Source organism: Neodiprion fabricii, chromosome 3 (genome assembly GCF_021155785.1).
Source record: "Neodiprion fabricii isolate iyNeoFabr1 chromosome 3, iyNeoFabr1.1, whole genome shotgun sequence".
NCBI lineage: Eukaryota > Metazoa > Arthropoda > Insecta > Hymenoptera > Diprionidae > Neodiprion > Neodiprion fabricii.
In genome coordinates this window covers 2,131,836-2,156,984 of record NC_060241.1, presented here as the reverse complement: position 1 = coordinate 2,156,984, position 25,149 = coordinate 2,131,836, and the positions used below count along the sequence as shown (strand labels likewise).

The window sequence follows — 25,149 nt, the reverse complement described above, 5'->3', positions numbered from 1 at the left end:
AGTCGTTTCCGAAAGTTCAACAACTATCGGCGATCTTGCTGTTTTCGGTTAATCGAGGACGGAATCGTGAGGTGGGCGTCATCCACGTGGGCAGAGGATCATACGAGACGGCCTCGCCTCCGGCCTTTTGCAGATCGAATATGGTTACGAGGCTTCTTCACCGATGACTCGATCATCGCGGTCGGTCCTATTGAAATCAATCGCCTTCCAACGATGAGCGTATTTCCGTCGTCCTAATTTAGACGTACCTTCTTTGACTGTAAATTGTCCCTCGTGCTTCTTCTTTTCCTATCCAAATGAGCTCTTAACGACAAGATAACCAATAAACCTCTGACTCTGAGATTACCCGTGCAGAGTGAAAAAGATAATACAGAGATAAAAATAGCCATCGTTACAACAAGTTCGTGAGTGCAAAATAAACTGTTACACTACTTGTTGTTTCGACCTAATTTACTTAACCAACTCGAAATTCGATGTCAACACTTTCCCAAAGTATAGCGTTCGATTTATACGCAGTGGGAACTTGGCCGCGAGCGCTTTACTCGCGACTGGAAAAACTGCAAACTTCGCTCGATGAGGACTGACGTTTGATCGAAAATCGAGGGGATATTAAACCTCCCGTTGCAACATTGATCTCGGCTCTGGTCCCAGAATATAACGTGCGGATAGTCAAAGCTGGAGTAGAATGTGTGATGGGGTCAAGTCCCCTGAGGATGTGCTTGGTGGTTTTGGTCGGCTTCACTCTGAGCTCAGATGAGGTTCTCGCCAAGAAGGTGTTCAAAGGTGATCAGAACATCGGAACAGTGCTGTTCGATCGAAGCGACTGCGGCAAGCACTGCTGGACGAGCGAGGAGTTCACGGTCTTGAACAGTCGGCGAATGTTCCAGGACATCCTGCCCAAGGTAGCGTTCGGTTAACCCTCTGCCTAATCCTTTCCCCCGAGCTGTTTAATTGCCTTTCTCGTTCAGGTGAAGGTGATAGACGCCGAGAACGATCAGTACATCGCCCTGCTGATGGACTACTTCCACATCTGTCTCGAGTGCGTGCGCAAGCTGTCGATTGGAAAGACGAAGCACCTTCTGCTGAAGGCACTGGCAGACACGATGGGTGGCTACCTTCACGTCTACGTGCTGCCGCTTACCAGACGCTCGTACTACGCCGGAAACATTAAGTACCGGAACGCCAAGCGGCTTTTCGAGCTCTTCGACGAGCTCAAGAACTTCCTGCACACGAACGGCGTCGGCTGGCTAAAGCCCAGCCTTAACAAGAAGCACGTCAAGACACCACCGATCGTCATTACACCGCCTCAGAGTTCCGTTTCCTGCGATGGACTGATCACTTACCCTGCTCGTGGTTGTTTGGCAATTTGTCTAGTCAGTAGCAGCTTTTACTTACCTTGTACCGAGGGTTTTTCTCACAGCAGATTCCAGTTCCGGTCAAGGTGAGGTCAGCCGTCCGAACCCGTCGAAGAGGAAGAGGTACATTCAGCGTCGAAGGAGGACCAGAGGTGCCGGGGGATCTGGTCCAGTCACTGTGCCGCTGCCTTTTCTGGATGACGAAGTGAACCCGAACAGGTGGGAAGATCCGAGCGGTGATCAACGCTCGGAAATAGACTCATGCCAGTTTCCCTGACTTTCAGCATAGCCCTGCCGTTCAAGACGGACACTCTCCAATCTCTTTACTGCGAGCAGTCGGCCTTTTCTCTGGTAAAATACTACGTGTCTAGTGTAAAGTGCATCGTCTCGCGTTCGAAGACGAAATTCGAACTGCTCAAATTCAACAAGGACATGTTCGATTGGCTCCAACAATCGGTTAGTCATTGAGAATCCGTTTCTTCGATTATTTTTCACTCGATAATTCCTCCTGCGGCAGGTAAATCCTCACTTGGATGACGAAAAGTGGTATCCAGCCTTCGGCGGGGTCATGAGGGTTATTTCCTCGCTGAAAGAGACAGGTTAGCCAAATTCTTTAGCGCATCGTTTAAACAAAGACTGAAACCCTCTTATCGTTCCAAGGGCTTGGGGACGAAGGCGACAAGATCAAGCAGGGCGGTGATTACCAGATGATGCCCAAGGTCAAGGCGTCGACTAAATCCCCCGAAGAAGAGGGTGCCCCTCCTCTGTACAAGGGAAAGATATCAGGTAGTGGTTAGTTCAATTACTTCAAGATCGTTGTCTAACTCGTGAAACAATTTCCGAATGAACAGGTAACGACGATGGTAACGGCGTAACATTCGGAACGACCGAATTGATCGTCATCGCTCTGGCCGGTGCTCTGCTCATGTGGCTTCTGATCGGTATAATACTGGTCTGCTACCGATTCCTGACCAGAAACTCGGAAGAATGTCCTCCCTGCGAATCCCCCGCCAACACTCCGTAAGACTCGAAAAGCTCTCGACCTTTCGACCACCGGAGTACTAGAATTTAGGGATACTTACAGCGTAGCGGTGCTTTATGAAAACGCGGAGTACTGTGTTCCCGAGTGTCCCAGCAAACCCTCGAAACGGGGTCTTGGCCGACGTCTGGCCGAGTGGTGGAAGAAGAGGTTCGGTCCCTGCGAAGGTGGCTGCGATGACGAGGACGAGGAACGGTGCCTGGCTGCGATCAGTTACAGTAGCAAGGACACCATCGACGTTACCAACAGCACTAGCAAGTCCTGCACGTGAGTTGCAATGTGGAAAAAAATTACTCATAACAAAATGCCAGATCCAGGCAGATCAACAATATCCTTTCACCTTTGTCGACAGTAAGAAATGCTACAACTCGTTCAAGTCTCCGTCCCAGTCCGTATCTCCAAGAGGTTGCGTGTCCTCCAGGGTAAGTTTCGCTTCGAATTCGAGTCCAGCGAAGGATTCAGGGTTCAGGTTCTGCACTGTCGACACCTTGATTACTGAACATAAAAGTGATCGTGATTGATTTTTTGAGGAAACAAAATTATTGCGTCAGAAATTTGATGAACTATATCGATCATCTTCGCTGTTAAGGGGACATATCAGTGAAAAAAGTTCCTATTTTCATCAAACCTCTTTTGTTCGAAAATTATTGTGAATATTGTCAATTACCAATTATTGGGAGAATTAGGTGGTAACTTGTCCGATCGCAATTTCCATGGTAAGTTTTGTACTCTATGCTCTACCGATGGCTGTGGAATCTTTTCAGATTTTTACGACGAGGATTCTAATGCAAGGAGCTTTTCAAAAAACACCACTTTGCGACGTTAGTTTAAATAATACCTGGACACATATGAAACGTAGCTGATTCGAAACCGAGTAAAAATCACTTGTTTTATGGAGCTTTATTTTGAGTTCAAGTTTTGAGCAAATCGGCAAAGTCTAGAGCTTTACTAACGTGTCCCCTTAACAGTGAAATAAAAAAAAAAAAATCATTCCGCTGGCTAGCATAGCGGCAAATTCAAATAAGGAACGAATCGATCGTTAGTGGATTCCAGCGCCAACTTCAGGCGGCATCATTCACTCGTACCTACAGTCTGACCACCTTTACGGCCCGCTGCTATGCAGCGTGGAAATGGTAAGGCAGGAACACAAACTTATCGCCAACGGATGAATGAAATAGTGACCATCGTTCGGGAGATGAAAATTAGGATTGTTCAGTTGCCGATAATTCCAGTACGCGGACAGTTATTGTTCATATTGATTTTAATGAACGTAATGCAAAATTGGTTGAACTTTCAAACGCGAGGAATTTTTTTACATCATATTGTAAAGAATTTTTTTATGTTTCCGTCGAGCGACGGTGCAGACGAACTCTGTTTTTTCTTTTTCTTCTTCATACCAGATAAAAAACTAGAATGAAAAAAGCAAACTGTTTAAGAAAGTAAATTCGTACGTTATCGTGGTAATAAATTAAACCATCAGCTGGGTAAGCGACGTTGCCCTGAGACAATATTTGCCCACCGTTCGACGCGTAAATATATATTTAGACCCTTGTACCGACTGCGGAAAGTTTTAAGTGCCATACGAGTATAACCCCGGCCGCTCTCACGTACATATATATACGTATATATCCTACGGCAGTTGGAAAAATACATTCGAAATGCAATTAATGATAAAAATAGAGCCTCTCCTTGAAACGGGAAAATATTTTTAAAAAAACATAAATGAATTCAAATACGGCTGAGGCTAAACTCCTGCCGAATGTGTTTTCGTATGTATTCTCCGAACTGGCTAACAGTCACTCTGGTTTTCGGAAGAAATTTTCTGCCTACTTCCCGTACATACTTCCGGTCGCGACAGCACATGCTGTTTAAACGTTTGCTTACTTATTTTAGTCAAAGACCGGCTACACTTCGGACTCTACAAGCAATTCCGAAGTCGAGAGGGCAAAGTCTCGTTAAATGGTGAGTCGGTTAATTAATTGAACTTCCGAAGAGCTACAAGCAATTTGGTTTCTTAATTTTCAATCTGCAATTTTTATCTCGTCTCTGTAATCTTTGAAAATCCCGCGCAGGATAATCGTGCGGACGAAGACCGGAAATGGGGTATCAACGATGACGAAGATATCTTCTGCAGGATATTATTGAGCCTGATTTTGATCCTGCCTAATCGGTACTGCCGAAGAATGATTGATCGCGATGATCATTTTGGTGCTTTAACACCGTGTAACGAAGCGCTAATCAATCGTGCAAGCCTCATCATCGCAGACGTGGACGTTTCGTCTAAGATCGCAATCAGATCGGTAGCTTTGAACTTTGTGTAAACGAGAATACATATCCCTACAACTATTTATTATACCCGCTGACTTTCAATTCCGTACCGATAAAAGATGTGGAACATGATTGAAACGAACGTGTACATAAGCCGCGACTTTTCAACTGAAATAAGGCAGAAATTTACTGTGTTTTTGAACACAGCTTCCGATCCCAGGATGAGGCAAAAAGGTTTGGGAAGATGGCACAAAAATTGAAAGTTTGAAAAATCGCAGTGATATTGAAAAAATTGTCAGAACTTCGATCCGAAAATGAGCCTGATTTTACGGTAGCTCTCGGGCGAAGCGATCCGCTCCTCGCAGCATCCGTGAGAGATCTGCGCCGGTGAGAAGATCAGGGCATTCAGTCGAATCCACCGCCATCTAGAGTCTAAGCGTGATGAGAGTCGAGCGACGCGGGATGTTGCAGTGTTGCGCGCAACGTCACTGAGCGTGCTTGTGTTCGATTTGTTGTCCTCGGGCACGCGGCCAACGAACCGCATCGCGCGTGTACCCCAAGTTCAAAAAATTGCATCGTCCCTCCGAAGGCGAGATTTTGAAATATTTGTCCTTGCAATTTGTCGCGGGCATCGATCAAGTGCGAACTATACTATTTGTTATTTTTTTTTTTTTCTGTTCACTATTTTAAATTGTTTTCTGTGCGGTTGTCTTCCAATTTTCTGTTACCTTTTCTTCTACCTTCTTCTTGAATATCGTATAAAATGACCGTGGCGAAGTTTCACAGTTCGTGGATTGTGACAAGTTTGATAAAAGTTTTGTGTTGATTTTGTTGAGTTCGTTTTGGGCGGATTTTTATCTCCTCATCTTCATCATCGCGTAGTCATCGTCTGCGAATTGCAGAATTTTTGCCAAGATATGAGGCGGACCGTGACGTTTTGTGTAACTGCGATTATCTTCTTCCTGTCAGCTGTCAAAGGTGAGTCAGCTCGTCTCACCGAACATATATGGGGGGTGTGGAATAAAATTGATGGGAAAATATTGTGCCGTAAATTTACTGGATTCTGTACCAGACTTTGCGCCTTCTTACATCCTCGAGCAATCCTTCTACTTGTTGAACTCACGTGAAAGATTCGAATCCCGTTACGATTTTCGCCGTTTTAAATGGAATTCAAATCGGAGTGATCGAAGTTCGAGATTTAACTCTCGAAGTCAAGGATTAAATATTATTCTTCGGACAAAACACGCTAATTACAATTTATAGATACCGACGTTGATCAAAGGGATCATTTCACTTCAATCGTATGCCTGAAACGTTGAATAATACATGTAAAGAAAGAAGCGATGAGTTTTAATTTTCCCGCAAAGAAAGTTGCGGGAAATCTAATTTTCAAATTTTAAAAGTTGAGCTAAACGATCTTTGTTATAAAAAAAATTTCATCAACAATTAAAATGAAATCAACGACTGATTTAAAAATTCTCAACAAACGAGTAATTTTCGCCTAAAAAAAATGTACTTTCTACGCTTTTCACACAACTGTCACGAATTCTGTACAACGAACTTTCAGTAATGGCCTGTATAAGTCTTAAGAAGCGATGAATTTTTTTTCCTTCCGTTGAATTTAAACCACAATTATGACCATGAAAGTCTCTACATTCCAAGCTACAATTGCCACGACTTAAGAAAAAACTCACCAATACAAAAACAGCTGGATCGAGCTGACGATAAAAAAACGCATGACACGTGATTCAAAATTGGAACGTTAATCTGCGTATCCGCTTCAGAAAGATACACTACACAGCACGTGTGACGAAGGGGTTGATTTAGAGGCGATAAAGCGCATCGCTGCTCTGTATTCGCAGACGAAATGCGAATGCATCTATACGTACGTTCGTATTTTCGAGTAAAAATATCCCCGATATTAGCGCTAACCCGTTGCACGTGCGTGCGAGGCGAGAGGGATCTCCTTCTCTTTCACTCCCCTTCTCCCTCTCTCTCTCTCATGGTTTTTAAGTGCCTCCTAAATATAAGTGCGTGTAGGTGTACCGAAAACATTATACGACGTTTTTTACTCGCAAGTTTCGAGTATACGTGCCTGCATCAAACCCGCGATAGTATTTATCTCCCCCCGACGCCCCGAGCAAGGGGGTTCATTGGATGCCCAAGAAACTTCCAAATTATGGCCTCTCCTCCTCCTCATCCGCGCCTCGGTATCTCGGGCCATTCTCTCGCGTTTATCTCTTCCAAGATTCCCCGTAAGAGGTCTTCTTACTTGCCGAATCTCCCCCCTTAATTGCTTGGTCATTATCGAGTTCGGCCGCAGGGGTTCAAAATGTAAAAATAATTGTACAAAAAATATTTTTAGAGAGGAAAATTCTACGTGAAAATTAGGCAATTTTTACCGATATACCGCGAAATGGTTCCCATCTATAATGTTCAAGCATTCTTATTTTGTCAACCTAGACAAATGTCAAGTGGTGGGCAGGTTTCACGGTGCCAGGTGCGATTCTCGGTCTAATAATATATACCGCATGATCCGAGACTGCAGAAGATGACGATGGTGATTGACTGACGAGACTGCACGGCAACGTATCGTACAGTAGAATATACGACGAAAAAAAATGTCGCCCCCTCCCCTCCCCCCCCCCCCCCATCCTGACAAACTCCGAGAGAAATTTCAATCAACGTACCAGATTGCGAAATCTGGTCACCTTGAGCATCTATTTCGGAGATAATACGCCTGCAGGGAGACGGTTAGGGGAAAAGGAAAGAAAGGGATGTAGGCAAGAAGAGCGAAAAAAAAGTGGCAGAAGTCATATAGGCGCGAGCCAAAGATGCACCGCAAGCTCGCTTAAGTCAATGCCCGACGTGAGTACTCCCGCCATATAAATCTAAACTTAAATTTAGACCGACTACTAAGCCGGCGTCCACCTTACCTTGTGCTTTTACGCAAGTCGGTGCTGCCATCAGCCCGCGGTTTTCAGAAAACCGCTCCGAAGATCACCGTCATCTTCCGTCGAGGTGGTCCCCACTCTCTCTGATCCAAGAAGAGCGCCGAAAACTGCCGTTCGAAGTCAGCCGTTGAAGATCCGATACCCGTTTCACCGTCTCCGGATGATTGGGACACTAGAAAACAGCAAGCACATTTCTGGATTAAGATTCTGTAATTTCACTTTTCACATTGGTTGACTAAACTTGTTGGAAACCAATCGGAATGCTCGGATGTTGGGAAATGTGACCAGTGAAATTACAGAATCTCAACCATGAAGTACACTTCAAGTACGTGGGCATAGAGCAAGCACGACAATTGATCGAGTAGTAATTGAACGGTTTCAGAAGTGGGTAGCCTCATACAAACACAATCTACGAATACACACCCTGCATCCCTCCTCCGTGTGTCAGAGTTGTTGTGGTCGGCACCCTGCACCATGTTCGCCCAATGACTGCATCGACTAGAGGCATGCATTCTCGAGCCAAGGATCATCCCTGCACTCCATCCTCCCCCCTTTCCTCCACATGAACTGTTGTCGGTCGAACAGGCTCTCTACTAATTGGTATTAATTCGTGCTAATTAATTAAATCACAGCATGTGGGCAACGTCCTCGTTCAGTCCGTACAACCCGATGCACTGCGCACGACCATCATCAGTCGGTGCTGGGATTCGGACCCTCTCGAACATGGCTTTGACGACAACTGATCAGTTAGTTTACGTATGCATGTATGTATGTATGTATGTTTGGATGTATGTATGTATGTTTCAATTCACCTGAATTCCCGACGAAACTTGGAACGAGTATATAAATTAGACACAACATCAGGTCCAGGCTCATTACCAGTCACTGTAGTACCGTTTTCAGGGTAATCGTTGATCAGCTCGCAGCATCCCAGTTTCAATTTCGACTTCCCTGCGCGACATCATCACCCAGTGGTACAGTCTCCTTGTCCATTCGACTATGTAGCCCATAGACGCAATTGCTCGCTCAAACGATGCTAGGTGGTGCAGATGGGAACACAGAGAGCCAACACCTAATTCAGGTGGAGTGTACACCGCAGGGCGGACGGTATGCCAGCGTAGCTAACCAGCCGTTGTTGACCATTCGGACCGTGGCAGCCGGGGGACGACAAGCGTGTTCAATGTTCATCTTCCTCCCATCAATAGAGGCGAGTGGCAAGCCCGTTCGCCACGTCGCGTTGATTAACACGGTAGGGTCGCGCCACGGGTAGCCGGTCAGTGTTCTCGGGATCGAGTACCCGGAGCTTGGCGCCTTGGTCTCGGAAGTTGATGGTGAAATTGACGGTTGTGAATAGCCCTTGAATATCGAACGTCGTCGGGGCGTCGAAATCGGACTTTTCCATCGTACCTGACTGCGGCGGTGCGAAAGGGAGGAAAGTTCAAAGCCTGGAACTGCACCTATCCAGTCCAATTACCCATCCACGGAGCGCGGATTTTCCGCAGTGGTTTAATTGCGGTTCGTTTAAACGCTGCGGGTTCGAAGATAAAAAAAAAAGGGCGTCAAGTGGGCAGCGGCGAAGGGCGGCCTTTTCGTTCATTTGCATTGTCCCTGCAGGTTGCACCGTCGTTAGCAAATGCCCACCGCTACCGCTTTCTTTGATTATAATTGCACCGGGGTGCAATTCGGTACCTCGATCAACGTCACATACACCCTGAACGCGACGCGACGATCCCCGTAATCTGCACACCGATTCATCCATATACGCCCCGCTAACTGCAACGCAGGGGTTATTAAATTTGCGGGCATTTCTACGTTGTCGCGTACGATCATTCCATGATGAACCCCACGGTGGGTTATTAAACTTGTACGACTTCTCGTTTCGACATGGTCTCTACCGCTCTTTGTACCTCTGTTACCATGACGATCCCGTGCCTAATCCCTTCGGCGTTTCGAGCTCCCGACTCCGGATGTGCAGGCTTCTCCATCGGCGTCTTTGCAACGCTTCTCTTTCTACTTGTCACGTTGTTGTGCACTTGCGCTGCAACAGCCTGAATTGCAGCGGAAAAATTCTCTCTATTCCTGTTTTCACCCGACGGATGGACGGATGAATGGACCGGATGGGCGCCTCTGGATGCTATCTACCGATTCAATTTGCTTTTTATTACGCCTCGCGAAACCGTAATAAATATATTTCCCATCTGGCGCCATTGATGCCACCGCTGTTCCTTCGCAGTACCGTCCGCATCGAACATTAAGCGATGATTTTCCCATCATATGGCACGCTTCGTACCCACTATACGTGCATTACGCTCGCCATCAGTGTCCGCATGGTTCGCCAAGGGTGATTTCGCATTTTACGACCGAAACAGCTCGACTGCGACAGGGTGCCGCTCGACATCATCGTCAGCTCGGATATTCAACAGCGTTTTTAAGAGCTCTGTGGGAATTTTTATGTCAGGATTTTATAACCGAGATAGAAAGATTGCAAGTTCGGATTGTTCATACACCGATAGACAGTTTCCTGAAGATATGTGATTAGTTTCACCTCTTCGATATATGTATATATATATGTGTGTGTGTCTAAATTCAATTTATACTTTTGAAACTTATAATGAAGTCACGTGTCACGTTTTCACACATGATCTCGAGGAAACCGCTTGGCGAAATCGGTACAGGCATGTGAAATATTGAAAGTGATTTCACCGTGTGGCTGAATTCGGAGCTGACGAATGAAGCCAACCGTGTGGCGTGTCGACGTATACATATAACGTACATCCCTTATACTGCCGCGTTAATTAATATAACGCTACGGTAAATAATTGCGTATTACAGCGAAACGACGGTGATTTCGCACTGCTGATACGAAAACCGAGTATAGAGTAGAGTTACGTGGCGGCAACGCGACGCCGAAATTTAACAAATAATTGGTTTAACTGTAAATTACTCCAAACAAATTGTTTAACCTCTCCTTCTCTCCGTCTCCCTCATCCGTTGAATTTACCATCCCCGAGTCATGCGGGTAAATTTTTATCGCTAGTACTATTATTCGGGGAAATATCCGCGCCTACGTGAGCATGAAACATGCGTGAAATTTTATCCACTGCTCTTGTATTTCGTGCAATTCGGGAGGGATCAATTTCAACCCTCATGCCGCCAATCGGCGTAATTCTGCTTTTCATTTTAAATTTTTTTATTCTCTTTTCGTTTCTTCTCTTTGCAATTTTACCCCTTGAATCCATTCGAATCTTTCTTTTCTTCTCCGCTATTTCGGTTCCGATTTCTACGAATCAACTCTCAATCAGCTCGCCTTATATTTGTTATAGGATTATTCCGGCATGATGCAGGGGCTTCAAAGAATCACCAATTCTTATTCGTATTTCCTAATTCAAAGTCAGAGTCATAAAATGATGGTCGAAACTGTGAGAACTAGTGCAATTTGATTCTCTCGAATCGATCGACAGTAAATTTATAAAAAATTCAACTTGTTTGATTAACTTTTAGTTTATTCAAGTTGTAGTTTCAGCTTCTACGGATTTTAATTGGCCTGAGTAATGAATACGTTTTAGTTAATGTAAACGATTCATTGCTGATTCGTTAAAAAAAATCGTGAATTATTCATCTATTCTTCACGTCAAGATTCACGATAGCTTTAGATACCTTTTTTCAGCTATTGGACGGAGGTTAGATAAATATCGAGGTGATATCTGTTTCCTGGAAGAAAAGTAATACACAGGCGTAGCGATATATTAAACGGTAAGCGGAAATCAAATGAACGGAAGCCGTAACCGTTATGTAGGAATACCTCTTCTACTTGAATGTTCTCGAAGAAGTAGCAGAAGATGACGACGACGAAGAAGAAGATGAATAAGAAGAAGAAGGAAGAGGAAAGAAAAGGAGAGAAGGAGCGAAGCACGTGCCCCGAGATTCGGGGTGTATGTGGAAGGTTTCAGAATGACAGCAGTTATGGCGCACACATGCATATGGGACCTGAATAACCATCGTCGTCGCGAGGCATGTGGATGGCGGTGAAAACGTCGGCGTCTCGACGCCGATTTAAGGCAGATGCCCGGTTCTTCTCAAACGGAACATAGGTATGTATATGAGAATAAGGAATGAAAATAAGAAGGCAATAGGAAACAAAAGAGAGTCGGGGCCCGGGAACCAGAGAAACGAAGAGAGAAATAGAAAAGCCCGTGTTTATAAATATCGGTCACGCCATGCGCCTCTGATCTTCCCGGGATATATATCAAAGGTTCAAAGGGCCCTGCAGTTCCGGAATCGAGGGTTCAAAATTTCGAGCCCGGTATCGAAATCCAAGAACGTGAACAGCTGCCGGCTCAAAGAGCCTCGGCATGAGGTTCGATCTTATTGAAAAATTTAACGGAAAATGGGTTTCAAAGAATTCGGCGACTAGGTGAAAATGGCAACTGTCGTTATTTCCTGAAATTTGACGCAAAGAATGGAGAACGACTTGAAGGTAAAGACAGAAATTCCGTGCACAAGAGACCGGGTCTGAAATACGTATACCAACAAAGAGGAAGGATAAAGAAAGGAGGAAAAGCGTGAAATAGTGGTCCATACCATAGTGTTCGTGTTGTGTAAAGCGGGGAGCCTTTTCTTATCTATCCAAGCTCTGTATAATGCGTCGGTAAACGCAGCGTTCAACTAAGCCAGAGTGCGAGCTTGGGAGAGTCATACTGTATCCATCCAATTAGACGGGGTCTAACCGCCTTTCTTTCTTCTCATTCCCGCCATAACAGCACCGACTCGACAATTCGTTTCTCAGTGTACATCCGAGACACGTTTGATCTCACGCTGCGTGCACGGCTGTATTTTACTTACATCTGTTTTTCTCTCTTCCCTTGGTCTATCCTAATCAAGTAGCTCACGTCTCGTTGATTATCTCTACAATAACACTAATTGTTTCGTTGTAAATAGAAGACCGCTGATGAAATAAATCTCGACTGATGTAGCGGTTTTTAGAAACAGTCGATTCTCCGGGTTCCAAAAACCGCCTGAATCAGTTCTAATGAATTGTTTTTACAAAACGCGAGCATGTTTTAAGCGTTTTTTCACACGTATTTTCTACTGACCTCTAATATGATCTATACTTTGATGGCTGACTAGCGTCCTCAGCCTGAGTCGATTAGAAGAAGACTAAATCGGCAACATCGCTTCAATAACCCCAATGGAACTAACGAATCACGCAGTTCACTGTCTATATCATTGGTTCAAGTGACAAACCCACGTGACTAAATCTGTTTCCGATAGGCTATCACCTACGTGACCCGTTAATTTTACTTCGGATATTGCAGCGCTAGTGTCGATTTTCAGGGCTTCTAATTGGCCCAAGCTGCTGTGTGCTGGAAGCATAGAAGACAGCCATCCATTTCGTGTAGAGATTAATGGCGTTTTCCTAACACAACGTATTCGTTTCTATGAAGACAGAGTGAGCTTGCGAATGCGCATACGCAGTCGCAAATAAATCTGACCTTACGCGACCCTAGCCTCAACTTCGTTCTTTGTGAAAAAACGCGTGATATACTTTTGTTATATCCGAATCGTATGATCCCGTTACGAGAGTCGTGAAAACATCGCAAAAGACGAACAGGTCGAAGGGGGTTAAACCGCTGACGAATTGTTTGACATCGAGCACCCTTTCCTCGCCCCAGGGACCCGTTTTCCCATAATCGTAAAATCGGATATTCCTCGGTCAGGCGCATCGGCAAACGGTGGGCCAAACTCAGTCACTCTTCCCTTTCCACTCCCTCCTCCTCCATCGCAAAAGGTGGCAAAAATTCACGCCGAACGACTCGGCACGTAGCGTTATTTATCGACTTAGACAGGTTTTACGTGTCCGCGCAGCGGGAGGCGCCTGCCTCCTTCACAGATGCCCAGTGTAGGATTCGGGGGTTTCTTTGCCTGCAGTTTCGACTACAGGACCAGGCACCCCTTCCTCTCTTTCGGTGATCAGATCGATCCGCCGCTGCTCGGCGAAGGGATAATCGGTCCCTGATTAATAATTGATACCGGATACGCGTGCGACCCTCAGGGACATTTTCCTGCAGGTATCAGGATCATAGGAGGATGCTTGTCAGACAAGAATTAACGATCCGGTTGCGTGTCGAGTTTCACCTGATAAAAATTAACTGCACATATCGTCGCGTGTGTATGTGTTTTTGTTTTGCCTTTTCACCGCTGCGCGAGCAAAACGTCCGCGACATATTATAGAATTATCATCGTCGTTTCTATTTACCGGAGTTAATTTTGGCCTATCTATGACAACGTGAACCATGCGAAACCGTTAATCGCAAGGTAGAAATAAACTTTTGCTTCTCACTGCCGAAATTTATCCGATGGTTACGGTTTGTGAGGTGAGGAATGAAAGAGAACAAATGTGAACTGCAGTCTAGTGGAAGAGGAATGGGGAAAAAGTGACATAACCGAATCAGAGAACAATTTTACCGTTCGCTTTTTACTCTCTCAAACTTTTAAAGCCGTTTTATATTACCTTTTTCGGCAGTAAAACAAATCGTTGGGTCGAGAGGCAAGTCGAGGCGCGCGCCTTCGCCTCCGGCCTGCAGCAAAGAAAGGTTTGTTCAATAAAAGGAAAAAGGTGTATAAATAAGGTTCACTCGACAGCCGGATTTTACATCTCTGTTCTTCTCTACACCGTTCTCTTTTTTCGGCTCTTCACGTCTGCTCCATACGTTACGTCGAGAGGTAATTTTCCTCGGCAAACTCTTCGCTGTACCCACACCATAACTACCGTATATACTCGTATCGCCGGAATCGCGAATTGACACCGTTTACACGCTGGCTGGAGATAGGGAACCGGATATCGATGTTACACGTTACGTTAGGTCAGGTTCGGCTGATCTGACCAGTTTGCAGATCGACTCGTGCTACACGAGGTTGACCGGCAGAGCATTGACTCAGTGGCATCGTTTTAAACCATGATACACTTGAAGAAAAAATAGTTCTTCTATTTTCCACACCGAGAAGTATACGCGTGGTGGATGAAGAATAACATTAGACTTCTCATCGTCATGGGGTTGAATAAATCACCTGAATATCATTTCGGACTGTGCGAGATTCTCGGAAAGAGTGCGCGTGGCTGCACGATCAATCTCGATGCTTTCGTAATATACACTCAGGTGAAAATCATGAAACGAGAATAGTGCGTGACTGAGATTCGAAGAAGCCCAAAAAAGATGCAGAGTCAGCGGAGGAGCATAGTAGGTATTGGTATAGGTATAGGAATAAATGGAACTGCTAACCGAACCGCTGCGATGCTGGGTAAATGTGTAACGAAGAGGCACTTAGCGGGTGTCTGTCTATGCACGAGCAATTTAAGATACTATAAGGCGATGCGGCAACTACTCGGTGTGTAATTAACTGAGAACGAAGTGGGGGACGCGAGTGGGGTGATTAACGCGAGTCGAGCGATCATTACGCGATGCAGAGATTTGCCACTCTCTCCACCTCCGTTCGCCCCTCGTTTTTGCATAACCATCGTCGATTTTCTCAACTCTCATGTAACACGATATCGCCTCCACTCGGCAGACACCTCGAACATATCGGTGTACAAACGTGTGCGTGCGCAAGGTCCACACACCGCTGCCCACCCTTCGCCCAACGAGGCCAAAAGAGGATCCGCCAATTTACACTACGGCTCTCAGCAATTAGCGCTGCATACAGCCTTCGGGCTTCTTCTTTCTTCCCACCATCATTTTTCCGCCGCAATACCTTATTATGACGTGCTCGATTCCCGATCGAGTATCGTAATTACGATCTGAGACAGGTCGTTTGCTTCGTGTCTCACATGCTCTGAATACATCCGAGACGGATGGGAAATCTTGGGTATCCTTCCGGAAATTGAGAGATTGGTCAAGGTCCGTATGTTGTTGAAATGTCGATGGATCACTGAACACTTTCATCAACATGCTGAAAACCGTACACATTACTTTTCCAGCCAGCAGATACTATGTTCGTTCGTTTAGGTATTCTGTCCCATCGTTTGACCCGTGGTATATTCGCATGGCCCATTGTGTAGTGGGTAGATGGTCATGGGGGGGGGAATATCAGTGATCTCGGTAAGTTGGCGGTCAGGATGGGGCTAACAGTATGCAAAGTGCACGGTGCTTCCTCGGACGCTGAGCACACAACTGGCGGCACACATACCCGAGCTGCAGGAAACCGGTCCCGACTCGCGGGGTCCACGGCGGCTTCTCATCGTCTGCTTCTTCTTCTTCTTCTTCTTTTTCTCCTACTTCTCCCACGTAGGCACAATGTGAGGCGGCAGAGAGAAACACACGGGCGTAGCGCAAATATAGGTGGCATGTAGGTGCTTCTTATCGACAAAGCGAGGCCTCCATGCGATGCTTTGTCCTACGTTTTATACGTGCTCTCCACTCTCGGCCGCCTGCTGAAGCAGGACCTTCTTTCCATACACGGTGATCTCGACTCCGCCACATTGCTGCTACAGAAGCTCGGCCACATGCGCGGCACTGAGAGGAAACCATAAATTATGATATACCGGCCGCGGCTACTTGGGACTGACCGTCCCAACTTACCGATTTCCACTTTCCATGATTTTACCCCCGTGGTTGAATTGAGACGCTTTCAATTTTTGGAGCTATCAGTCTCCCAGGTACTCGACGACTGGCGGAAAGTCTTCTGCCGAAAAGCTCGCAGGCAGGCCATGGATCGGTTATTGTGTAATGTACCACCCACCCACGGGCTGTCAGAGCCCCCTTCTTCAGGGACACTGGGAGCAGGTAGTGTAAACAGCAGCAGCGGCAGTAGCGAGCTTCGGAGTAAGGAATTCCCTCTGCAGCGAAAGTGCAATTTGCAAACAAACTCGGATGGGGCTTTTACGATCGGTGGAGTGGTCGGATATTCAGCTACCAACTCACTCCAACCCGTCTCTGTCGTCTTCCATTTTCATCGCCATCCGCGATTCGATCCGTCGTATACGTTACCGGCGTTGTATCACCAGGCAAGTTGCATGTATGCGGTGGTGCCCGAAAAAGGACGCCTTGAAATATCTGAAGCCATCTCGCCTGCAGCCTACGTGTCTCGGTACAAAGACGAAAAACCCCCTCCGAAAGGAAGAAAATCCAAAGTTCTCACTTTGTCCGCTGCCAAGGGGGCGCACAATAAGTCAACGACGAATGGGTCTTAGTCAGGGTGAGACGCGGGCTGGTGTTGTGCCACATGAATGGGACTCCGTCGAGAGCTCGAACATAAATCACTAATCACGAGAAGCGGATGAGACCAGCAAGCCGGGTGGATCCTCTTCCCTCCTCTCCTCTCTCCTCTCCATGCTGCAGCCACATGAACCGAAAATTAAATAAGTTCTTCGCCCGATTACTATCTCTAGAATTCAACTGTCCGAGGCGTGTTATACCCATACCGATTCGAGGCACAAATTCTTCCCCTCCCATACATTTTATATCAGCATCCGGTGGCTACAGTAGGTAGGCAAGTAGGCTGGTTGGTACCCGATGATTTATGCGCAATATTATTATCGTGTCTTCTTAAGGATTCCATGCAACCGGTGTTCGACGGGGATCACTTCTACACGCTTGTCCGGAGTAAATTTCTAAAACCAAAGTGTCTCTATCGGTGCGTGGTGCAACAACTTGATTTTAGCTTGAGATTTCCGACATTTTCCGGGTTAATGTAGCAGCTTTAAGGTTTCGTAGCCCACATAGATTCTGGACCCAAGAGTGTCACTTCCATAATGTTGATTTATTTCCCCGGTAAAGCTAAAAGGAAGGCACGAAAACCCGTGAAAACGTAGCGAAAAGCGGCCTCCGAGTAATAAAAGTGGGGAATGCGTTAACCCTTCGCTCCAGAGAGGGAGGATAATGGTTCAGGTTCCACGTTGGAGGGTACGACTGGCTACGTGTCGTCTGGGCAGCATGTGTGACCGTCTTTCCAGGGTCCTGCGGTGGTCCTTTCGCGACGGGGTGCTCGAGGTCGACATAAAGATATCGGGTAGAAGGCGGTGCATGGCAGGGCAAAATGAAAAGAAATCCGTGCGGGTCATCCAGGTCACGAAATCAGGTGGGTGGCGTGACGTTATTGCGTAACCTGACGAAAAGCAACAAACGGAAAAGGAAAAGAGAAAACACAAAGGGTGGCGCACACATTTATCCAAAATTTACCAAGTTCGTTTCTCCTTCTCTCCGGCGACAGTCGGCTGCTGGCTATGCTCGGTCCCTTGGAGGCAGTTGGTACATTTTCTCTTTGTTTTTTTTTCTTCTTGTTTCGTTTAATAATCCTTGTATATAACCTGCATCAGAGCCATGATTATACGCCAGCGTGTATTTTAATTACAATTAGTTTTGGTTGGCTGAATACCACTAGCAGCTCTTGCTTCTTTGACAACGCGTCGCCTTTTACTTGAAGACTGATTACCAACTCCAGCTCCCTTGCAACATCATCTCGCCCCACGGTGTAAGACCTATAAGCTAAACTTGTTACAAACTTAATTTGAACCGGGCAGAAGTTAATTATTATTACCCGACGTTGCGCAGTGTCGTTACTGATGACAACTGATGATAACAACGCAACACCGGAACAAATTAAGGAACAGATGTAGCATCCAAAACCTTAGTAGATGCATTTCTCGGCTCTTTTCACCTGGCGCCGCTGGGCTGGTATAAAAATCCACTTACCACTCAACACAGTTGGCATACCGAATAAAATTATTCCGGAACACAACGGAAAAATCCATTGCAGTGAAGTTCATCTTCTGACCCTGAGTTTCTTTTTCGCTTATGGTAGAAGGTCGAGGCCAAATTAGGCAGTGCTGTTCAATTTGCATTGAAATCGAGGCGGGTACCCATAGCCAAAGTCCACGGAGCGTGGAGTTAAAATCGATTTGTCCGAGTCGTCTGAAGCGAGAGCATACAGACAGACAGACAGGCAGGATTGATTTCAGATAGGATCCAGGATCCAGCAGGGCGTCTCACGTCTTCTGCCCTTTGGAGGAAGAATGAGACGCGCGGAATACAGAATGACGAAGCAATCCCGACGCGCAGTTGAAGTCGTCTGAAGCCAGTAGGTATCACGCATCACCCACGCACATTAAGCCTGCAACCCGGGCTGCTGATCATTGACCGGATGCTATCTCTCTCGTTCTCTCCCTCTGTCTCTCTCCGTCTCTTTACAGTCCATAGTATGTATACATCCAGGCTCCAGCACACTTAAGAATCCATCTATTCATTCCATCCGTTCATTCCTGTTTACTCAGTACAGGTATGGATTTGAAGTGCAAGTTTAATATTCACCGTATAACTTAAGTGCTCGCTGTGATACCCTTGCCGCTCCATTGCGCAGCTCTGCTTTCATCGTTAGATCATTGCCACGGAAACTCTGAGCGTTTCATCAACGTCAAATCTTGTTGTTCAATTGTTCTTTCCTGAAATAATTCAATCAACGATTTCGGGGTTAAACATTTGAGAAGAGCCACTAAACCGTTTCCGAAGTGGTTTCAGTTCTGTTTCGCAATATCGGAACGAGGGAGAGAACCCTGTCCACGCTCCACAGAGACTTTGGTGGAATCTGTCCGCGCGGTACGGAGGAGACAAGTGTTTTCGGGATGGGTAGGGTTAGGGTGTACCTACCGAAACCCTGCAATAACGACGAACACGGTCAAATCCAATTACGAGGTATTCAGGCGTGGACCACGCCGAGAGGCTCTTCAAACGTCATCCGCAGCTGGAGATAATAGGCTCGAGCGTAACCATTCAGACATCCGTTATAGGAGAGAGTGAGCCCGGGAGAAATGAGTAGAGAAAGAGAGGGTAGAGGCTGCGGCTAGAGGCCAAAAGCCAAGCGAACTATAGATCTTAGTCTTATCGTTCCACGGTTGCACGGAAGAGAAGAGATTCCTGGTCACAACCCGAAACGTTTTCTAGCTTGGTTCCTCGCCAGGGATCAGTAATTAACTTTGATAAATAGCAAGAAGCGTACGGATTCAGTCTCGTTTCAATTACCTTCTCGGTCGCAGAATCTGTCGCAGTCGCTGATGATCGGCATACAGGTTTAAACAAGCGACCATTGATCGGTATTCGGGAAAAGTTTCAAGACCAACCGAATATAGAGAAGTGACTATATCTTCGGTCACAAAGTTATTATAAGTTTATGTAATCTTATCTGCGCTGTTGCATGGAGCGTATAAGCCGTACATATTCACAACTATTGATCAGTATACGTAAGATGACTTATTTTGGTAGGATGCCAAGTTGAAGAGCTTGTCTTCGCTCTCGAGTAAAGAGGCCTCCGTCGTACATGCGAGGAGAGAGAAATTTCATCAAAACTTTTATCAAACCAATGCTCACCCTTATCTCCCCAACGGTATGAAGAGGAAGTTTTTCTCGATGTGGCCAGTATCGTTATAGGGTCGACGTTAACATCCAGTAGCATCGAGTAGGTACTTTGGAATCCAATTACGAGGTATTCATGGACCGGGTCGATCGGAGCACCGGCTGCGCTTCTCCCGAAGTCTCAGACCGTCGGCCGTCACAGATGCGTGGATAATCGGATAATCTTGAATACGTGTGTCCGGAATCCATACATTGTAAACCGGGTTGAGTAACATATGTAAATGCATTTGTAACGCTTACCGTTCGGCTGCCGCTCCGCACATCCTGCTTCGCGGTCTGCCGCAGCCGTCGTCGAAATCCCGCGTCACCGGGTCGCGCGTGCTGCACAGTGCATCCATCCCCGGTTTCCCATTTCTCTTTCTCTTGCATGGGCTGGACTGCCACGATGTGTGTCGAGGGTTTAGGTGGAGTCCTAATCCAGGCTGCGCGCTGAGCTGGGAGCATACGTCATTTATTTATCACTACCGAGAACTCTTTTCATCTCCTCCGACGTCTGTGTACCTTAATTTTATTTCCTTTTTCACTTTTCACCTACCTCCAGCAGCAGCAGCAGCAGCTTCTATTTTCCTCGGTTTTATTCCACTCTTCGTCTCCCGGCTACGTTGGCTTACGTTCACTTCCGTCGACCGGGTCACCAGATAGAGAGGCGTAGCTGAGGAAGTGCGGCGAGATTCTTCTTTAAAAATCACGAGAGCCCACCCGTGCTGCGTGCCCGTATTTACACACAGTCTGTCTCTTCGCCAAAGATTATCCACTAACTTTGATCATCCTCTCGGTACAACGCATTACACAAACTGCACGCTGGGAGCGACGAATGAGAGGAAAAAGCACCGGGTCTTCAAAGCGCCGCGGCATCATCGTCGTTCGTTTCGAATAAATTTGAATACGATTTTAACCGCCTTCTGATTTCCCTTCGGGGTATACAACGGATCCAGATATCATTTTCTCACCGCTTCGTCGCTCTCGCAATTTCTTTCATACTCCCCTCAATTTTTCTCTGTTCTCGTATCCGCAGATTGGATTTCTAATTTCGTTCTTCTTCAGGGGTTAAAAATTCAAACCGACCGCTCCAGAATGAACTCTATACATATACGATGCTTTCAGGGAGGGTTTGATTAATTTGAGGAGCCAAGAACCAAGAGCGTTGCAATTAAAACGAACTCAATGTCACCGAGTCCAGAAGTAATTCTGACTATCGAACAACCGCCAACGCCAGCCGTACGTTAATTTAAGATCGTTCGGTCACGCTGTTGAAAAACGTTGAAAATTTATAGTTACACTCGAAAGTTGTAAAACGTTCTTTACAAATGCTCAATCACACTTGCTGTGACAGGCGGGATGAAATCCGTTGACGTAGTGTTAAATCAATAAATACAATTTGGCCTAACCGCCGGCGCTCGTTGACTTCGCTGTACGGATTGGACTACGAAGAAGAAGGTGATTTCGACTCGTGTATAACCATAAGCAGGACACGAGGTTTATTTATCCAGGGCCAATTAGACGAGACGGTCATAAATATATTGGCACCGATACCATCTCGCACAGGACGCACTCCCCTCCTTTCCGAAACCCTGTTCGAGGCATTCGGTTGATCTATGGAGATCCCGGGACAAGATATACAAAATATAGGGTTACCCTCAACCGCGGCAACCTGTGTTCAACGCGGGTTCGTCGGTTCGAGGGTGCGGGGGATCGGCGCTGAATAGAAATACCTCGGTTATCGCCACGCCGCATCTGGACTAAACACGAAACGCGTTGGCGACACGAAAATTCCGTGTTCAGGTTATTCCGCGCACCTTTGTTTCACCCACACTCGTGCCTTTCGGCAAATCAAGCTTTTTAAACCTTTCACTATTTTCCGCAGACTAGTCTGTGCACGGCTTTCTGCTAATTGAACGGGCTGTCTGGCGGGCTGGGAGGAGAAACCCAATAGCAGGAACCCGCTTTCAAACGAGCTGCAAAAAAGTAGAATGGATCAGAAAATGAGCGGGGAATTCAAATATTTGGATATGAAATTATAACGGGATAAAACGGTTGCTCTCTTTACTACCACAGAAATATCACGGTAGAGTGTTCAACGTTGAATTCTTCACTCGGTATAAACCCGTTTAACGTAAGTCCGTTACTACAGATCGTGAGGCTAATTGGGGCTGTTCTGATCCAGGGTGTAGCCAACTTTATCTCTCCCTCTCTCTCTTCGAAGAAAAGATATAGAGAGAGATAAAGAAAGATTTTCACCCAAGAATAAATAATTCATCCCTATACATGTACAAGTTGTTGCATACGCGTAAATACTCGTTTGCCTCTCTGAGCGGTCTACGCGTCGTATTTCACACGTAAGGAGCTTGAACTTGAGTATACGTAGCCCCGTAAGGAAATTTACCGCTTACGTCAAACGATTAAGCAATTTATGGCCCGCGTATGCAGGTGCAGGTATTGTAACGTAGAGACATACACAAATTGAGACGAGGACGACGATGATGATAATGATGAAGCTTGTGCGCCTCGGTTTTCGAAACCTGCACGTGTATTGTACAGTTTCAAGAGAGACTGCCTAGCATATAAATAAAAAAACAAAAATCCATTCCCGTGTGCATACAACGTGTCAACGAGCTGCGGCGAGCCATCGTGAAAGGTTTTTTCTTTATCCCTTTTCGGTGTTTTTTCCACGCAAGTTTCTCCGAAGATGACAAAAAGATGGATGTCAATTTTTAAGACTCTCCTGAGCGCGAAATATCGTTTAAATTGAGTAAATCGATGCACTTTATACGTACATTGTAATTTTAGATGAGAATTAATAAAAATGAAAAATTTCCACTTTGATCAACGGAAATATAAATGCTCGTTAAGAGAGAGTGCATTGGTATGATCAATGAATTTTTGTTATTTTTTTTTACTTTTTACTTCCTCCTATAGCCCCTCAATGGGATTTCGGTTCGGTTTCGAAGCGAGTTTCCGCGGTTTTACTGCCGGAGGCTTTCAATTTCCACGGTCCATTGCGTTCCGGTTGTATTTACCTACCTAGGTATGATTGAATGCGTACTTTTTGCAATTTCGACTACACGGCAGAGAGAGAGAAAGAGAGAGAGAGAGAGAGAGAGAGAGAGAGAGAGAGAGAGAGAGAGAGAGAGAGAGAGAGAGAGAGAGAGAGAGAGAGAGAGAGAGAGAGAGAGAGAGAGAGAGAGAGAGAGAGAGAGAGAGAGAGAGAGAGAGAGAGAGAGAGAGAGAGAGAGAGAGAGAGAGAGAGAGAGAGAGAGAGAGAGAGAGAGAGACAGACACCTGTCTGCAGCCTGAAAATCATACGCAGACACTGTTGGACCATGCACCGGTTTAAATTCCCATCGAATATCGGTATTGAATTCGGTATCTCTGTATAGGTATACGCAAACGTTCGGGTATCATAACCATTTGGTCATGGGTCATGTACAGGTGCATGTATACATTGTACATGGGGACTGTACATTGCAGTCTCATCTCTACACCGCTGAGATACATACATACATATATATATATAATATATATATATATATAATGTAAGTACATCCGCAAGAGAGCCGCAGACGTCACGCGCGTCTCGCAAATATTGGTATATATCAAACGATGTTTGCTCAAACTCGCACAACACGTATAATATCCAAGCCTGCAGAGGATGATATTTTCGTCAGGCATCAGTGCATACGATTTCAAATCTCGTTGCGAAATTCTGTAATTTGAGACTTTTATCGGCGTAACAGTAATACGGTATAAAAATGTCTAAAAACAAAAAAAAAAAAAAATTGATTCGAAATTCCATGATTGAATAGTGAATTTGACGTTTATGGCATTGAATTTTGATTGTAATAAGTTGCCACTGATATAAAAAGAGGAAAAATAAATAAAATTAATAAACTGAAAACTGATAGAATTATTCCCCGCATTGAAAAGATATTGCTTATAGGATTAAATGGAACATTTATTGACTTTATACGCAGCCTTTGAATCGTCGATTTGGATAATTTTGTTGACTTAAAACCGTAATTTTAAGGATAAATAAAGAAAAGTCGCGATAATAATATGTCGAAGATTTTACTACCATAAACTTGCGTGGCAATTGAGGGTAGAAAATGCTACGCCTTGTGCTTTCCACCCCTCAGTGAGAAAGAAGCAAAGAAAAACAGAAAATAAGAACTAGAAGAGGGTAAAAATAAGTAATATTTTTCACCGACTTTACCGGCGCGTTATGCAAATGCATCATGCTAGAAGCTTACCTTTATTATACAACCAAAAGTTAGTTGACTGAATTGAGTTATTTAAATCTGTCCGCTTCTTAACTCGAGCTTTTTCTTCTTCACGGATTAGAATTTTCACCATCGCGTACGAAACGAGAAATATTCTTCCCCAGCTTCCGTTATACACGGAAAAGAGTCGGCACCGATTTTATTTATAGGATTTGACGGGGTGTCGTAAATTCGATAGGTAAAGAGGTGAAGCTTGACATTTTGTAACGCCTCGTAAAGCGCCTGCCTATATAGATTCTCGACGGGTATACCTTACAGTTATAAGTATTTATGTGTGCATCTTTATGGAAAACAGGAATTACTGTATCGGTGTGTATAAATAATATCACCGACAAACATTATACACGAGTCGCGAACACTGTAACGATTCGTTAACAATCAACTCTTGTACAGATAATATTTCGAACACTGCGGTTATTTATTTAAAATTAATTGTTTTTGAAAATTCTTCTTAGCCATATTATCATTCAGTTCTCCATAATTCCATTATCCATATGCGTGTATATGTCAAATTGATTTAACCGTCTTCTTTTCTTTTTACGCATATTCCAATGATTAATTGAACGTTTCGAGACGTGTTGACGCCCATCTAGGCGCGTGTAAATAATATCGTAAAATATAATACCGCGACGAAATGACGCTTAGGGAATATCCCTGTATATATGCTATAATTCCTGACTGCCTACCCTGTGCCTACCTACCTCTTCGCACACGCGTGCCGCGTGTATATGTGTATACTACACACGCCTGCAACTGCATCGGTGTTAACACTCAGCTACGGAAGTTTTACGAGACGCCTGTAAGAATACGAATTTACGATAGGTGCGTAATCGAGACTTATTATCTTAACAGGCG

The 25,149-nt window shown here is 45.3% G+C and overlaps 2 protein-coding genes and 1 long non-coding RNA gene across 3 annotated transcripts in view; 2 read left to right on the top strand and 1 right to left on the bottom strand.

The window, feature by feature from the left end:
- The first annotated feature begins 220 nt into the window (after positions 1–220).
- On the top strand, positions 221–4,686 carry LOC124178036. The gene is made up of 12 exons (XM_046561115.1): positions 221–404; positions 517–902; positions 969–1,353; positions 1,421–1,574; positions 1,640–1,811; positions 1,873–1,954; positions 2,016–2,141; positions 2,207–2,375; positions 2,440–2,661; positions 2,747–2,816; positions 4,288–4,356; positions 4,467–4,686. Exons 2-11 carry the CDS (start codon positions 693–695, stop codon positions 4,351–4,353), a joined length of 1,656 nt encoding a protein of 551 aa, XP_046417071.1. The 5' UTR covers positions 221–404; positions 517–692; the 3' UTR covers positions 4,354–4,356; positions 4,467–4,686.
- On the bottom strand, positions 1,979–9,271 carry LOC124178047. Its single transcript, XR_006869713.1, has 5 exons — positions 8,040–9,271; positions 7,599–7,788; positions 2,735–2,889; positions 2,438–2,655; positions 1,979–2,119 (listed from the first exon to the last, which is right to left on the bottom strand). It is a non-coding gene; the product is annotated as an uncharacterized LOC124178047 (long non-coding RNA).
- The window catches only part of LOC124178034 (tyrosine-protein kinase transmembrane receptor Ror), a 125,145-nt gene continuing 105,142 nt past the window's right edge, over positions 5,147–25,149 (top strand). Inside the window, exon 1 of the mRNA XM_046561108.1 lies at positions 5,147–5,640. Coding sequence (XP_046417064.1) covers positions 5,580–5,640 — 61 coding nt within the window. The 5' untranslated portion in view covers positions 5,147–5,579. The remainder of the gene's footprint in view (positions 5,641–25,149) is intronic.